This window comes from Nematocida homosporus (assembly GCF_024244095.1).
Source record: "Nematocida homosporus strain JUm1504 chromosome Unknown 4440, whole genome shotgun sequence".
NCBI classification, from domain to species: Eukaryota; Fungi; Microsporidia; genus Nematocida; species Nematocida homosporus.
Window position 1 is genome coordinate 1 of NW_026250620.1, and position 14,032 is coordinate 14,032.

Genomic DNA, 14,032 nt, shown 5'->3' on the forward strand with positions numbered 1-14,032 from the left:
CAAGGTGACATAAATTGAGATCAAAATACTTATTTACCTTAGATGGTAAATCAAGTCTTATTTATCCTTTCTGAGAATCTGAAGGTATAAATAAGAGAGCATTTAATAAATACATTGTAACTTCATGTCCCGACCAAAACAAGTAGGAAATGTTGAGGATAATCCTAATTTCCATGGAAACGCTGGCAGTGAACTTGACAGAAGCCGAAGGGAAGACATACAGTTGAAAGTAGTACCCGCTTTCGAGAGAATTACCGTGAAAGGCGAGTCTGGACAATTCAGTAAAGCTGAAGAAGCAGTGGAAACGTACTCCGAGGTGTGGAGCGAGACTGCGGCTCCAGACAGGCTAAAATACATTCGATTGGGAATGTATCAAGGACAGAGACCAGAGAATAAGGAGTTTCTAGAGGAGCTAGAAACATTGGAGGTTAGCGTGAGATCGGAGACTAAGGAAGTGCAATCAAATTGGGAAGAAGTCAGAAGGAGACTTCTGGAGGTGTTCGAGAAGCACAGAAGAAGGGCTAACAAGGACCTAGGGGTAAAACCATGGGTATCGGGATCGGCATACGAATGGATTAAGGAAGAGCATCTACGCATGTGCACAGGAGAATCGACTTGGGAAGAACTCAAGTTGTATCTCAAGGAACTACCAGCTTTCGCAGGAAAGGTCACTTACCTGGGAAATGCTAACATTAAGGAGTTGGTGGAGCTAGCGAAGGAGATTGATCGAAGGAAGGCCGAACATAAAAGGGAACGACAGCCTATAAGAACATCAAAGAAGACAGTCAAGTGTTATACGTGCAACAAAGTAGGCCACTTAAGTAGGGACTGCCGATCTGGGAAGGATCGTACGGGAAATGATCAGAAGAATGCGCAAGAGGTTCAAAGTGGCAAGAATAAAGGATCCAACCTTTACATGACTAAAGTGTTATTAGGAGCCACAGAGTTAGACGGAATCAAAGACTCGGGATCTGACATAAACGTAATCGGACGTGAAGGAATAGATGTATTACTTTCAAATGGAGAAGAGATTACGGTGAAGAGAAATGAGACGCAGATAAAAACAGCAGATGGACGAGCCATGGACTGTAAGGAAAAGATCATTGTGGAAATGCGCTATAGAGATAGGCATATTGGAAAGCACGAAGTAATGATAAGTGAAAATAGAGTCGGTAAAGAGTTACTCATTGGAGGGGAACTCTACTGAAGATTCTAGAGATGGATGACCATAAGATCATTAAAGGGACAGGTCAGGAAGCGGTAGAAGTAGGGTACGTGCAGACCTATAGTGGAAACTCAGGAGTAAAGGTAGACTCTGAACTGAGTAAAGAAGAGTTCAAGGCGATAAAGGAGGCAGTTGAACGAGAACCGCAAGACGGGGTAATAGAACCAGCAGAAATGGAAACACCGCCAGGAAGGGTAGTGTGCGTGAAGAGAGGAGTAACACCACATATGTATAGGACGGCGCAAGAGTTGATAAATTCGTTGGAAGCGCAAGGATTCTTAGAGAAGACTAAGCCATCGGAATGGTTAAGTCCTATATCGATGCAGAAGAAACCATCAGGTAAATGGAGATTGTGTGCTGATTTAAGGAAATTGAATGACATGACGGAACAGGATAATTATCCGATTCCGGACATACAGTATTTGACAGATCATATTAGGGGAAAGAAGATATTTAGTAAGCTGGATATCAAGGATGGATTCTATAGGATACCGTTGAAAGAAGAGCACAGAAAGAAGACAACACTGAAACTGGGATTCACGAATTACAGATATAGAGTGTTACCGATGGGGTACAGAAATGCACCAAACATATTCCAAAGGAAGATGGAAAGCATTTTTGACGGATTAGTGGGAAGAATATGTATTATTTACATTGATGACATATTGATATACTCAGACACGATTGAAGAACACAAGAAGCATTTGGAAGAAGTGTTAAGTAGAGCTCATAAGTATGGATTAGACTTGAGCTGGGAAAAGGTAGAGATTGCGAAAAGGAAGGTTAAATTCTTAGGATATCAAATATCTGAGAATAAGATAGGACCAGATGAAAGTAAGGTGCAAGGAATTGTTGATTATAAGACGCCAGAGAAAGTGAAAGACGTAAGGCAATTTATAGGTATGCTTGGTTATAGCAGAAGATTCATGAAAGATATCTCAGTGACATTGAGACCTTTGTATGAATTGACGAAGAAAGGAGCAGTATTCAGATGGACTGAAGAACGAGATAAGGCGTACAAGGAAGCGAAAAGAAAGTTGATAGAAGCGACAGAAACAATCATTCCAGATATGAATAAGAGATTTATATTAGAAACAGACGCATCAGATTATGGCGTAGGAGCGATATTGAGACAGGAAGAAGGAATTATAGGATACTATTCAGGAACATTATCACCGACAGAACAAAGATACACCATAACGGAAAAAGAGTTGTGGGCAGGTATTTGGGCAATGAGAAAGTGTAAACACTATCTATATGGAAAGGAGTTCGATTGGTATACAGATCACAAAGCCATCATAAGTTATAGAACTAAAGATGATTTTGGAAATCGAAGGATACAAAGATGGTACAATGATTTAGATGAATTTGCGTTTATTCCGCATTATAAACCGGGGGAGGAGATGATAATTGCAGATGCACTATCAAGATCCTTACCTATTTCCAAAGAAGTTAAGGTAAACGAAATCATATCTAAGAGTACAGAAGAATCTATTATGAAGATACATGAGGAACTGAACCATAGGAAAAGTATTATGTCGGAATTGGAAGAAAAGGGATTTAAAGTGAGTCAGAAAGATCTGATAGGGATATTAGAGAAGTGTAAGACATGTCTTGAAAGAGATAACAAACATGTTCACTCGGATAAATATATTGTGACCACTGAACCTGGAGAGATGATTGGGATTGACTTAATGGAATATAAGAATTCATATGTCATGATCGTTATAGATTATTTCACTAGATATGTGTGGGCCAAGATAACGGAAACTAAGACACCAAACAAGATTATAACATTCTTGGAAGATGTACTTAAAGAGATGAAATTTAAGAAGATAATATCGGATCGAGGAAGAGAGTTTGAGAATGCTAAAGTAGAAGAATGGATAAAGGATAAAGGACTAGAACATTACTTGAGACCTCCATACCATCACAAAGGTACTGGTAGGGTTGAAAGAGTAATTAGGACTTTAAGAGTAGCATTGAATAAGACGAAAGGAACATTGAAGAGGAAGTTAGGAGGAATAGTAAAGAATTACAATAACTGTTATCACAGAGGAATAGGAATGACACCAGGAGAAGCTAGGAAAGCAGAGAACAAAGAGAAGATACTGGAAAGAGCGAAAGAATATGCGAAAGAGTTCAAAGAGAAAGAATTGGAGATATATGAACCAGGAACAGAAGTTTTGATAAGGAAAGAGGTTAGAAAGGGGAAAGATGATAAACATTTTGAGAAAGTAGGAACAGTAACGAAAGTACTGGAAGGAAACAATTATGAAGTTAAAGATTCAAGTGGTAGAATACTTGTTAGGAATTTTAGCCAACTAAAGGTTAAGCCCCGGGATGTTGTATGACATGAATGTCACAAATTGGTTTACACCAAGGTGACATAAATTGAGATCAAAATACTTATTTACCTTAGATGGTAAATCAAGTCTTATTTATCCTTTCTGAGAATCTGAAGGTATAAATAAGAGAGCATTTAATAAATACATTGTAACTTCATGGCCCGACCAAAACAAGTTTGATCAAAACAGCGATGTTGCCTGGATAACTCACCAGAACCAAGACAATACGACCAGCTGGAGTCTTAGACTAACTCCAAATCAAGTGGCTCTAAACGGTGAACCAGCGCATATACCAATTCAACACATTGTTATTCCTATGTTTTGGGATAAAAACGAGTACAACAACTGTTGCCAGGACTTGGATCACCTGCAGAAGGTCACAAGCCAGGCGCCCATAGTTATTCAGGGCCTACAGTTGGAGTATGGCCAGGCATCTTTTAAGTTGCTTCTTCTGCTGCTGCGCGTTCTAGACATGCCTCGAGTAGAAATACATCTGTACGGCCATCTCCGGCTAGACGAAAGTCTTCAGACCGAGCAGATACTAGATGGCATAGATTACCTACTCAACGGCCTCCCAGAAAACATAAGTGCCCGAAAGACTCTTTTACAAATACATACGACAAATACCATCGAGTACTGGAGAGATATTCTCAAATTAGTCATCCAAGCGTACAGCAGGTTAGACCTTAAGAAAGTATCCTGTTAAGTTTAAATAGGTTTTGGTAGGTTGATATGTAGTGAAATAGGTTGAGTTAGTATTGGGTTGAGTTGGTATTGGGTTGAGTTGGTATTGAATTGAGTGAATGACTTGAGTAAATTGGCACAGGTTGAGTGAGGATGAAATCTTGCAGGTGAAGATTGCAAGGGCCAAATCAAACAGATCAAAGTTGTTAAAATAAAATTACGAGATTAGCAGTATAGTGTTAGGTGATGAGTTAGGTGGTGGAGAGGCATTAGTGGGTTTCAGGTGCGAATATAGAGGGGTATATTCCAGTTCTGGTAACTCAACTAAACTTAACTTAACTTAAGTGGTGGTGAGCAAAAGGGCTATAAGAAGAGTCAGCAAATGGTGTAAATTGAGATGGGTTAGGTGGCATAAATCAAATTGATAAGAATGGTATAAGGGAGCATTTGAGATAGCAAATTTGTATGTTCATATCTTCAAAAGCAGGACTGGTTCAATTCGTTCTTATTGTGATCGGAGTGATGGTCGTATTTAGTGGGGAAGGTTGCTTATGCAGCAATCCAGCGCAAGGGAAAAAGAAGAAGGGACGCGGAGTAGGGTCATTGGTAGATAAAGTACTGGATAAAGCAGTGGCTAAGGTGGTGGAGAGAGTAGAGGAGAGAGTAGAGAAGAAAGCAGTAGCTAAAGTGACAAAGAAGGTGACAAAAGAGATAGTACGCAAAGGGGGTGGCGGTTTGATGGAGCGTGTGATGGGTAGGTTTCGAAAGAGTTAAGTTTGGTTAGGTTTGAGTTGGGTTGGGTTGAGTTGGGTTAGGCTTAATAAATTGGGTTTGGTTTGGTTAGGACAAGTTGATAAGATAAGGTATTAGTATTGAGTTGGTAAGTGAAGATAAGTGTAGTGCCGTTACACAACCACTACTCCTTCTTCACACCAAATCGTTTATTCATTGTCCGATCGTATTAGTATTAGGTTATTGTTGGGTTAGTAGAGAATTCGAATCATATCAAATACCAACCCATAGAGTTTGTCTAACTCATCAATAGACGTTAAGATAAGGCCATTGGCTTAGTATTGTGATGTTAGTATTGGGTTAGTGTTGTAGTTGAGATAGTGATGGTTGCTTTTGAAATTTAATAAAATGAAGAGATAAGAAAAAGGAATGCCAGGAATGAGTTTGAAGTTAGTATTAGTGTGGTTTGGTGTGGTAGTAGGCAATAGTGATAGCAATCCTAATACTAATTTAGATGCAATACAGGACAGGCTAAATGGCTTATTCAGAAGCAGCTTAATTAACTATATACTTGAAGACCATTTATGGACAGAAATAGGTAGTTTTGATATATCTGGCCTAAATAACCCCAATACCGAAATGCCAGAATTCCAATCACGGTTGAAGATGAAAAGAATGGCTTATTGTTTGGAACGACTGGATATATTTCGACCTCTTTTAAATGATCAATTAGTAGAATGTCCTAATCCAGATGGCTCCTCCGACTGGATTCTTAAGTTGAGTTCAGTAGAAGATCGAAGGCAAATACTAGAAAACAGGCGGATAGAGGCGCCAGTAGACTATTTGGATGAATTGCAAGAAACACCAACCCAATGTGAAGTCATCGATAAAGATACAGACGATATACCAATGATAGATGCGGGCGCCTGTTATATTCACCCAACCAATACTAACCCAACTAATACTAACCCAACTCTCAACTCAACTAGTACTAAGCCAAATGAGGAATCGATAACCTACAAACAGTGCCTAGAAGCTTTACAGCCCTTGAAAAAGATCACCAGTCCGGCTGGGATACTGATTTTCGGAAAGACATTGGAAAATGAAATACTAGACCAACTTGAGCTGTTATTGTATATACTGCGGATTGCGGATAGTCCTATAATCAGAATAGGATGGATTGACACGAGTAAAACCAGATTTGATATGAAATCAATAGATAGATTTAGATCTCTGTTAGAAGACGTCCCAAAGAAGAAGCGACAATGTCCAATTGAGTTGGATCTTACTAGTTTAGATAATCGTGTGTTTTGGCGTGCTTTCTTTAAGTTGATCCGTGAACATTACGATATTAAATTGGGGTATGTGGATGCTTGAGTGGCCAATGCCATCAATGCCAACTCAACTTAATAAAGGTCTAGTTAGTGTTATGATGTTATTATGATGGTATTTGGTGTGGAGCGCCAAGCATGACACGTGTGCCAAAGTTGAAATAATAAAGTCCCCGAAAGTGACCATTTCGAGATGGGATATAGGAGAAAAAGTAATAAAGATGCTTCATTTTGGGATACTATACATAGAAATACTAACCCAACTCAAGTTCGCACTATTTTGCGACTGTTTGGAAATCGCATGCCAAACTAAAGAAAAGATGGCGTCATTTTGTTCTCGTTCTTCCTTTTTAGGAAATTATCAAAAACACAATCTACTCTTTTGTAACCGCATTCTAGACTTCTTAGATCTGGATTGGGTTAGTATACTAGTCAAAAACACCTTTATTCGTTCTGATCTATCCTTGGCAATAATCGATCCTGTTGTGTTTGCATCTCTTTGCTCTTATAATGGCCTCGAACGTGTTTGTAGCACTTTTCTGTGTCTAGATGCCAATTCCTACCATGTCCTTTTATAAAGACTCCCTTTGGTCTTTCAGAACCATCAGTGCCAATTACTTCCACCATTTGTACTTCTATCACATCTTTCTCAAGACTATCAAGCATAACTTACTCTTGAGGATCATAAGAATGCTTGCCTGCTTTGGAAATCAATGCCACCAGAGATCAGATTGGTTGTGGTCTAACATATTTGTCTTGTTGATTTATGGCTTTAATGACATCGATAATCACTGATAGTTTCAGTATCTCGAGATTAGCATAAATATGAAATATATAAATCTTGTTCAGAATTGGATTTTAGTTAGTATTGAGTTGGATTTAGTATTTCTATTTTGAGATATGAATTTCAACTTTATTTAAACCGTCTAACATTTCGATCTTGGCGCGTTTTCAAGTATGACGCACCACATTAGGTTTAGATTAAGTTAGTATTTAGATAAGAGTAAAATAAGATTAAGATAGGATCAAGTTAGTATTTAGATAAGAGTAAGATAAGATTAAGTTGAAAAGTAGAAAGAGATATGGAATAAGGTGGTGTTTATTGAGTGATGTGGGGTAGGGCGGGGTTGCCGCGATAAATGATGGTGCCTCGGGGTGCTTTCTTAGTAAGATCTTGGGTAAATATGTAGTGGTTCTTTGTTTGGCTGTTGGTGTTTATTGTAGTAAGGTAGAGATCGGGTAGTTGGACGTTTGGGGCTGAGAAGAAATGGTTATTTCTTTGGGTTAGTAGGTCTCTAATTAGCTGGTCTTGGCATTCTAAGGAGACTATGACACCAGTAATAGTGATATTGGTGATAGTTGGGTATAGCTTGAAAATGAATTGGATAATGGCTAGAATTAGAAGGTTTAGGTCATGGTAGGTCATGTTGATTAATCGGAAAGTGATGTCGGTTAGATGATGGTACGGAGTAGGAGTACTGTCTGTAGGGATGGTGTTCCTAATGTAATTGAGCATATAGTCCAGATAGCTGATAGCGGTTTGGCAGTCTTGGGAAGAGGAAACTAAAACAGTCCGAAAGCAGAACATGCGATTAATGTGGGGGTCAAGATGGCGAGTAGATTCATCATCAGGCATGGATTTGGCAATCAATTCCGGGCATGGGAATGGGTGGTAGGCCCAGAGTGAAAGGTTAATGAACTCCTGAAGTGTGTAGCTAATATTGTAAGGTTGATGGTGGGGAATTGGAATAAGCCGAGCTGAGAGTCGTTGTATGTAATCGTGGATGTCAGGAAACTTTGGATAGGGATACATTAATATAAAGCGGATAGATGAGGAGTTAAAGATGATGTCCAATTGTTTGGGGTGGGTGATGTGCTGTAGCATCTTCTTGACATCGGAATTTTGCCGGATGTCATAAAGATAAATACAGAGCGAGTTGGCTGTAGCAATAGCATCGAGGAATGTGCTGATAAACGCTGAACCGCAGCAATAGACTGATAGTTGGCCAAGTGTGCATATGGCAACAAATGACGTGGTTCGGAAATGGGAGAGATCTTGTGCTTGGTGGAATCCTACCAAGGAGAGTTCAACATCCGGTTTAATGCCATAGATAGCATTGAGGAGCCAAATGATTAGTTCAATTGGGAATGAACGGCCTTGAAAGTTGAAGTGGGGACGGTAAGTAATCCGGGCATGTTGGTATGGCATCTGTAGAACCAAAGAGCTTAAGATTGACCAAGCACGGGGGTCGATAGAAGGAGTGTGTGTATGGGAAATAAAGTCTGCGGGGAAACCTGCTGAAAAGCTGTGCGGGGATAGATGTTGGCGTTGTGATAAATAAGGGTGGGTGTGCTTAGGGGGAATAGTTATCATATTCAACCAGCCAATGTCCAAAACAAGCTCAATCTCTTTGTGTACAGATAGATAGGTCAAAAAACAAAAGGCCACCAGGGGACATCCCGTGATAATCTCAGAGATCAATAAACTAACAGCCTCCAATTGAGTGCCAAATAAATTAGTGCCAAACAAAGTAGTCCGAAATCCTATTCCTGCCAATCTAATTTCTTCTGGATCGGCATAGGCATATGAATGGATGACTATGAAGCGGTTTGGCCTTATGAAGTCGTATAGCAAGCGGGCGAGCTCAATTGATACGAAGGTTTTGGCGTAAACAGCCACTGTTGTATGGGCAAAACTCTTTGAAGGCCGGCCTGCTTCCTGGCTTGCCTTGGAATAGGCACTAAACTGTACATCAATATTCGTCTTGTGATACGGAGACCACGGTGCCTTGGGCAGTTCGTACAATAAAATCTCGTTAGTATCTAGTAACCGAATCAGGGCAAAAAACAAAGCATATGGTTCCATTGGTCTTTGCTCTATTAAGTTGCGAATGACTAGTTTGCCAAGACGAATTGAAGCTATAGACTTTGCTAGGGTACTGCGCCATTCTCTTGGGTTTGAGTTCTTTTTATGAGGCCACACAAACAGAACTGGCTCCTCTAAAGATACAGGCTCGAGATCGTATTGTTGATTGTTATACTTGTTTGTACTAACTTTCCAATCTATTGTTTGGCGCGGTGCCGGCTTCGACCCATATGAAGATTCCGAGTAAGAGACAAGTACCTTGTTAAGAGTTTCCAGAACGGCATCAGGAGCATGGCCTGTGGTAGTGTCACAATTATTGCTTAAGCTTGTTGTCGTATCCACCTCCTCAGGTTTAATTAAGTCAGTTCTTTCACTATCCATATGTTCACCATATACGTTATCGGTCTCTTTTTGATTTATAGATAACACGGCCAGGTCCATATCTAAATCTGTTCCATTAACCCAGCCCAACGTCAACATAGCAACAATAAAGGCACTCAAACCAACAACAACTTTCATTAGATATATTACAAAAACCAAAAGTAGATAAAAACCAGCTACCTCACACAAATTACACTCTCTTAACCTAACTTAACCCACCCAATACTAACTAATTCAGCACCATACTCTTAGCCCCTAATAAGGCACCTCAATTCATAACTTACTCAATCTATAACATCACTTTACTCAATCCATACCATCACTTTACTCAATCTATAACATCACTTTACTCAATCCAAACTCAACATAGTATCAACACATTCTTAAAATGCTTCTAATGTCCTATTGGGTTAGTATTAAGTTGAGTTTGTTTTTAGTCAAGTTAGTTATTGGGTTAGTGCCGTGTTCTAAGAAGGAGTGCTCTATTGGGTTAGTAATGCCGAGCCAATGAATATGCTACTATAGCTTAGATCCGCTTTATTGCACGCCATCTTGAGACCGTTCACCAACTCAGAATATAAATACTAATCAGAGATTGTGATTTCTAATTCGAGATTTTAATCGCATTCGCTGCGGTCAGTGCCATTGGGTTGGCATTGGGTTAGTATTGGGTTGAACAAAGCATTGCTAGATGGTTGGGCTATGATGTTTATTTAAGTTAGACAGCATTAAATGATATGAATTGAATAGAAGGGGGCGATAATGGCTGACATAGAGCCATCGCGGTCTAAACCAGCCATGTCTTTATGAGATACGCAGAAGTAGATGTATTCGTCTGGAAATTCCATGCTTTTGAGCCAGTTGTGAGCAGTCGCCGTGTTTTTAGTGTGATCATTGACAAGGATAATTTGAGCTGGAGATAAGGGTACAATTCGGTAAATCTCCTCAGATGGAAGTGAGTTTAGACAGACTGAGCATTTGTAGTTGAGCTTCTGATCTGCACACAGATCGCATAAAAAGTGTTCACAGGGGAAATAGCAGAGTGTAGTGAATTTGTATAGGCTAGTTGCTGTTTGGGTGGGTTGTTTGCCATTTGAGTTGTTGTCTTTGGTTTGAGTTTGAGTTTGAGGGGTATAGAGGGCTTTTTGGCAGTGTAAACAGCTAAGTTTATCAAGTTGTGTATCTTTGTTCTTGTACTCACAGTTAACTTGTTTGGGTGTGTCATTCGTGTTGAGTTGTTTGAGTTTGGTAAGATCCTCTATGGCTGCATTAAGAGAGGGAATGTTTTGAATGAGCTTGGTAAGGGTGTCGTTGGGTGCGTTAATGTGTTTGACAAGCAGATCCAGCAATGGCAATGGCACTTTAATGGTTTTAGAAGGATCAAGCGAGACACTCAAGAGCAGACGAGTGTGATATGGCTTGAGTACTAGCTGAATATGGCTGGTTTTAGTATTGGGTTGAGTGTTGCTTATTTGGATGGTTTTAAGTGATGGTTGAGTACGAATCCAGTAGTTGCGCTTGATTATGATCTTTTGCTCTTCTTCTGACAACACAGCCTTTATTAAGTGCAGGGCTAGTATGTCTTTAAATCGATATCCCACCCAACGGATAATAGTCGCCAAATCGGCTTCAGTTAAGAGTTGGGTCTTGGCGAAACACAGGAATAACCTTTCCACAGATTCCTTGTTGGTGCCGGCTGTTATATTGGCTTGGTATTTTATAAGATCGGCTTGTAAGAATGGTAGAGTGATGTTGTAAAGAGTGATGCCGGTTGTGTCCAGTGAGTTAGTTAGGTTGGCTTGGCTTAGTGAAGTTGGCACATCTTCCTCGGCTGGACAGGACAGACATCGCATAGTAAAGGCCTTGATGGCCCGTAAAGTGGAACTGAAGGCTGCTAGAGTGGTGTTGTAAGGAGTGGTACCGGTTGTGTCCATTGGGTTGGCTGAGTTAGATTGGGCTAATGAAGTTGACACGTATTCCTCGACTGGGCTGGACAGAACTTGCCCACCATGGGCTCTGATGAACTGTAACCCACTACTAACCCATTGCGAGTCAACATCTATATCTTCTGGCAGCAAGACTAGTTTGTGCAGGGCAAGTTCTTGGGCGAAGTCGTTTTCTTCAGAACTCAATACATACTTAAACAGTGGGAACTTGTTGGTCCTACTTGGCTGGCTAGGTGGCTCAAACTCAGCTAAGCCACGCAGACCCACGATCACGAGTTTGGAGATATTGCGGGCTTCTTTACGGGCAAGAACTTTGGCAATGGCAAGGTTTGTGAGGTGGTGGTTTATGAGGTAGATCTCTATGGGACAGACCAGCTCATAATTATATAGTATCCAGTCAATAAGGTCTGGAGTAGTATTGGCTAGTATTAGTTTGTTGGCTTTGAGTTTGCACTTGCCGAAATCTCTTGTCAAGGGCGTTCTATAACATTTGGGGGCGAGATTAATACTGCCATGCACATTTGAGATGCGAAGCTCGCGAGTATTGATGTTTCGGAAGCGCAGTAGAATCTGAGTGCATTGGTAGGCATCTGTTGGGCTTGGCTCTTCCCGACCGGCAATATTAATAATGGTGTAGCGCAAGTGCTGGCAGAAGTAGCTGTAGGCAAAGTGGCCATCTTCAACTTCAACTGTGATGTCAACTGGATCTTTAATCCTTTCAAAAGAGCCACTGAGTGCATCACCACAGCACTGAATGGAGTTGAGTTCGTAGTGTGTTTGCATGCGAGGCACGAGTAAACTAAGAGACGTAGACAAGTCTTCTCTGGGGTCCTTTGAGTACCTTACCTCGACTTGTTTGACTAAAACACCGTACTTGGCAAAGGCCGTAGGGGTAAAGGCCCCTTGGTAGCAGGAGATGGATTTACATGGCACATAGCAGTTTAATTCACAAATAAGTTTGTTAGCCTCAATCCAAGGCCGGGCAGGTTGGGTGATTGTGGATGCATCAGTTATTTGCGCGATAGCAAGCAGGTCAACATCCAAGACCAGAATGGTAGAAATATCAACCATTGTTTGGGGCGGAGTTCTATTGAATGTGCTATCGTTTATAATAGCTTTCCACGTAGTTTCCAGAATCAGTCTGGGGTATTTAACTCTCGCATGCTCAAGTCCGGCCAATCGATCATATAAACTCTCGCTGCAACGCACATGAATCTTATTACACATAGGAGGAGACGTTTGAAGAAACCCGAAATTAAGTTTAGAGGTAGTGCCATCATTCCATGTCGGCCTAAGAAAGATGGCGTAATTGTTGGTGAGCGGTAAGCGGCTAAGGAAGGCCGGGTTGCAACAGTGGCCATCGGGAATTTTGATGCCTGAAATTGGCCGCAGCAAGAAAACCTTGTTACGTAAGAATTCTGTAAAGACTGCGTTCATGTCATATTCGCTTGTTAGTGTGCACAGCACCTTATAGTCAATGCGGTCAAAAGTCTTTTGAGCTTCTTTGTGACAGATAGTATAATCACATGGGTTAGGATTGGGTTGGCTTATTCCCAAGCCCGGCATCAGGTCAAGATGCAGGTTGTGACAGTCAAACAGGTTAACAACTCGAGATAGAATTTGCATTGCTAGCAGGTGATCAATTTGGCATCTCTTTGTGTACTGAACATAAGCATCTTTAGTCTTAATGACGACAATCGTTTGTAAATGCGCCAAAACAAGATTGGCAAGAGTATTGTTTAGATTAGCCGGCAGGGAAAATGTGACTGTTTCGCCCGGGCATTCCACCACCCAATTGGTTATTTTGTCTTTTGTGGATGCCAATTGAGACGAAGTTCCAATAGCCGGAGACGCGGATTCTAGTAGTGGCGAGGAAGAGAAAGGCGTAATCTTTAAGTCGACAGACATGTTCCACGTAAACCCAATAGTGTGTAGGGTTGGAGGGGTAATCGGATAGACTAGTAAACTACTATCCGCCCCAATCCCATTCAACAGTCCCAATAAGATTACTAGCACCCACTGGATTGGGATTGCGTTGAGTTGGTAGTGAGTTGGTGTTGGTTTAGAAGGCTTTAATGGACATTTCAAGTTACGCTGAGCATGTAGAGATGGGAAATTCTTCATAAGTAAAGATAGCGTTGTGTTTTTTACAAATAAAAATATAGATAGACAAGATGGCATCAGATTGCTTAAAAACAACAAATAAGATAATGGTTTTGAATTAGGTTGGGATTGTGTTAGGATTGTGTTAGGATTGTGTTAGTATTGGGTTGATTAAGATGCGAATTTTCTAATACTAACTGTGGCGTCCTCGCCGGTCTCCACTTCAAAGTGAGTTATCTACAGGAGTGTAGTGTTGTAATGTTTATCGACTTGGCACTGATCGCAGCGAACGCGATTAAAATCTTGAATTAGAAATCACAAGCTCAGATTAGCATTTATATTCTGAATTAGTGAACGATCTCAAGATGACGTACGATAAAGAGAACTTAAGTTATACTAACCCAACACTAACCCAA

The 14,032-nt window shown here is 40.6% G+C and overlaps 8 protein-coding genes across 8 annotated transcripts; 6 read left to right on the forward strand and 2 right to left on the reverse strand.

Moving 5' to 3' along the window:
• Window positions 1-124: 124 nt before the first annotated feature.
• On the forward strand, window positions 125-1,207 carry NEHOM01_2315 (uncharacterized protein; the record flags this gene model as incomplete). The annotated part of the gene is made up of 1 exon (XM_051491193.1): window positions 125-1,207. The coding sequence occupies one exon, from the start codon at window positions 125-127 to the stop codon at window positions 1,205-1,207; it is 1,083 nt and encodes a 360-aa protein (XP_051347153.1).
• An 11-nt stretch (window positions 1,208-1,218) lies between these two features.
• Window positions 1,219-3,579, forward strand: NEHOM01_2316 (uncharacterized protein; the record flags this gene model as incomplete). The annotated part of the gene is made up of 1 exon (XM_051491194.1): window positions 1,219-3,579. One exon carries the CDS (start codon window positions 1,219-1,221, stop codon window positions 3,577-3,579), a length of 2,361 nt encoding a protein of 786 aa, XP_051347154.1.
• A 310-nt stretch (window positions 3,580-3,889) lies between these two features.
• On the forward strand, window positions 3,890-4,279 carry NEHOM01_2317 (uncharacterized protein; the record flags this gene model as incomplete). The annotated part of the gene is made up of 1 exon (XM_051491195.1): window positions 3,890-4,279. The coding sequence occupies one exon, from the start codon at window positions 3,890-3,892 to the stop codon at window positions 4,277-4,279; it is 390 nt and encodes a 129-aa protein (XP_051347155.1).
• A 443-nt stretch (window positions 4,280-4,722) lies between these two features.
• Window positions 4,723-5,031, forward strand: NEHOM01_2318 (uncharacterized protein; the record flags this gene model as incomplete). The annotated part of the gene is made up of 1 exon (XM_051491196.1): window positions 4,723-5,031. One exon carries the CDS (start codon window positions 4,723-4,725, stop codon window positions 5,029-5,031), a length of 309 nt encoding a protein of 102 aa, XP_051347156.1.
• A 387-nt stretch (window positions 5,032-5,418) lies between these two features.
• Window positions 5,419-6,366, forward strand: NEHOM01_2319 (uncharacterized protein; the record flags this gene model as incomplete). The annotated part of the gene is made up of 1 exon (XM_051491197.1): window positions 5,419-6,366. One exon carries the CDS (start codon window positions 5,419-5,421, stop codon window positions 6,364-6,366), a length of 948 nt encoding a protein of 315 aa, XP_051347157.1.
• Window positions 6,367-6,541: 175 nt separating this feature from the next.
• Window positions 6,542-6,898, forward strand: NEHOM01_2320 (uncharacterized protein; the record flags this gene model as incomplete). The annotated part of the gene is made up of 1 exon (XM_051491198.1): window positions 6,542-6,898. One exon carries the CDS (start codon window positions 6,542-6,544, stop codon window positions 6,896-6,898), a length of 357 nt encoding a protein of 118 aa, XP_051347158.1.
• Window positions 6,899-7,419: 521 nt separating this feature from the next.
• Window positions 7,420-9,705, reverse strand: NEHOM01_2321 (uncharacterized protein; the record flags this gene model as incomplete). Its single annotated transcript, XM_051491199.1, has 1 exon — window positions 7,420-9,705. The coding sequence occupies one exon, from the start codon at window positions 9,703-9,705 to the stop codon at window positions 7,420-7,422; it is 2,286 nt and encodes a 761-aa protein (XP_051347159.1).
• A 590-nt stretch (window positions 9,706-10,295) lies between these two features.
• Window positions 10,296-13,694, reverse strand: NEHOM01_2322 (uncharacterized protein; the record flags this gene model as incomplete). The annotated part of the gene is made up of 1 exon (XM_051491200.1): window positions 10,296-13,694. One exon carries the CDS (start codon window positions 13,692-13,694, stop codon window positions 10,296-10,298), a length of 3,399 nt encoding a protein of 1,132 aa, XP_051347160.1.
• Window positions 13,695-14,032: the final 338 nt, after the last annotated feature.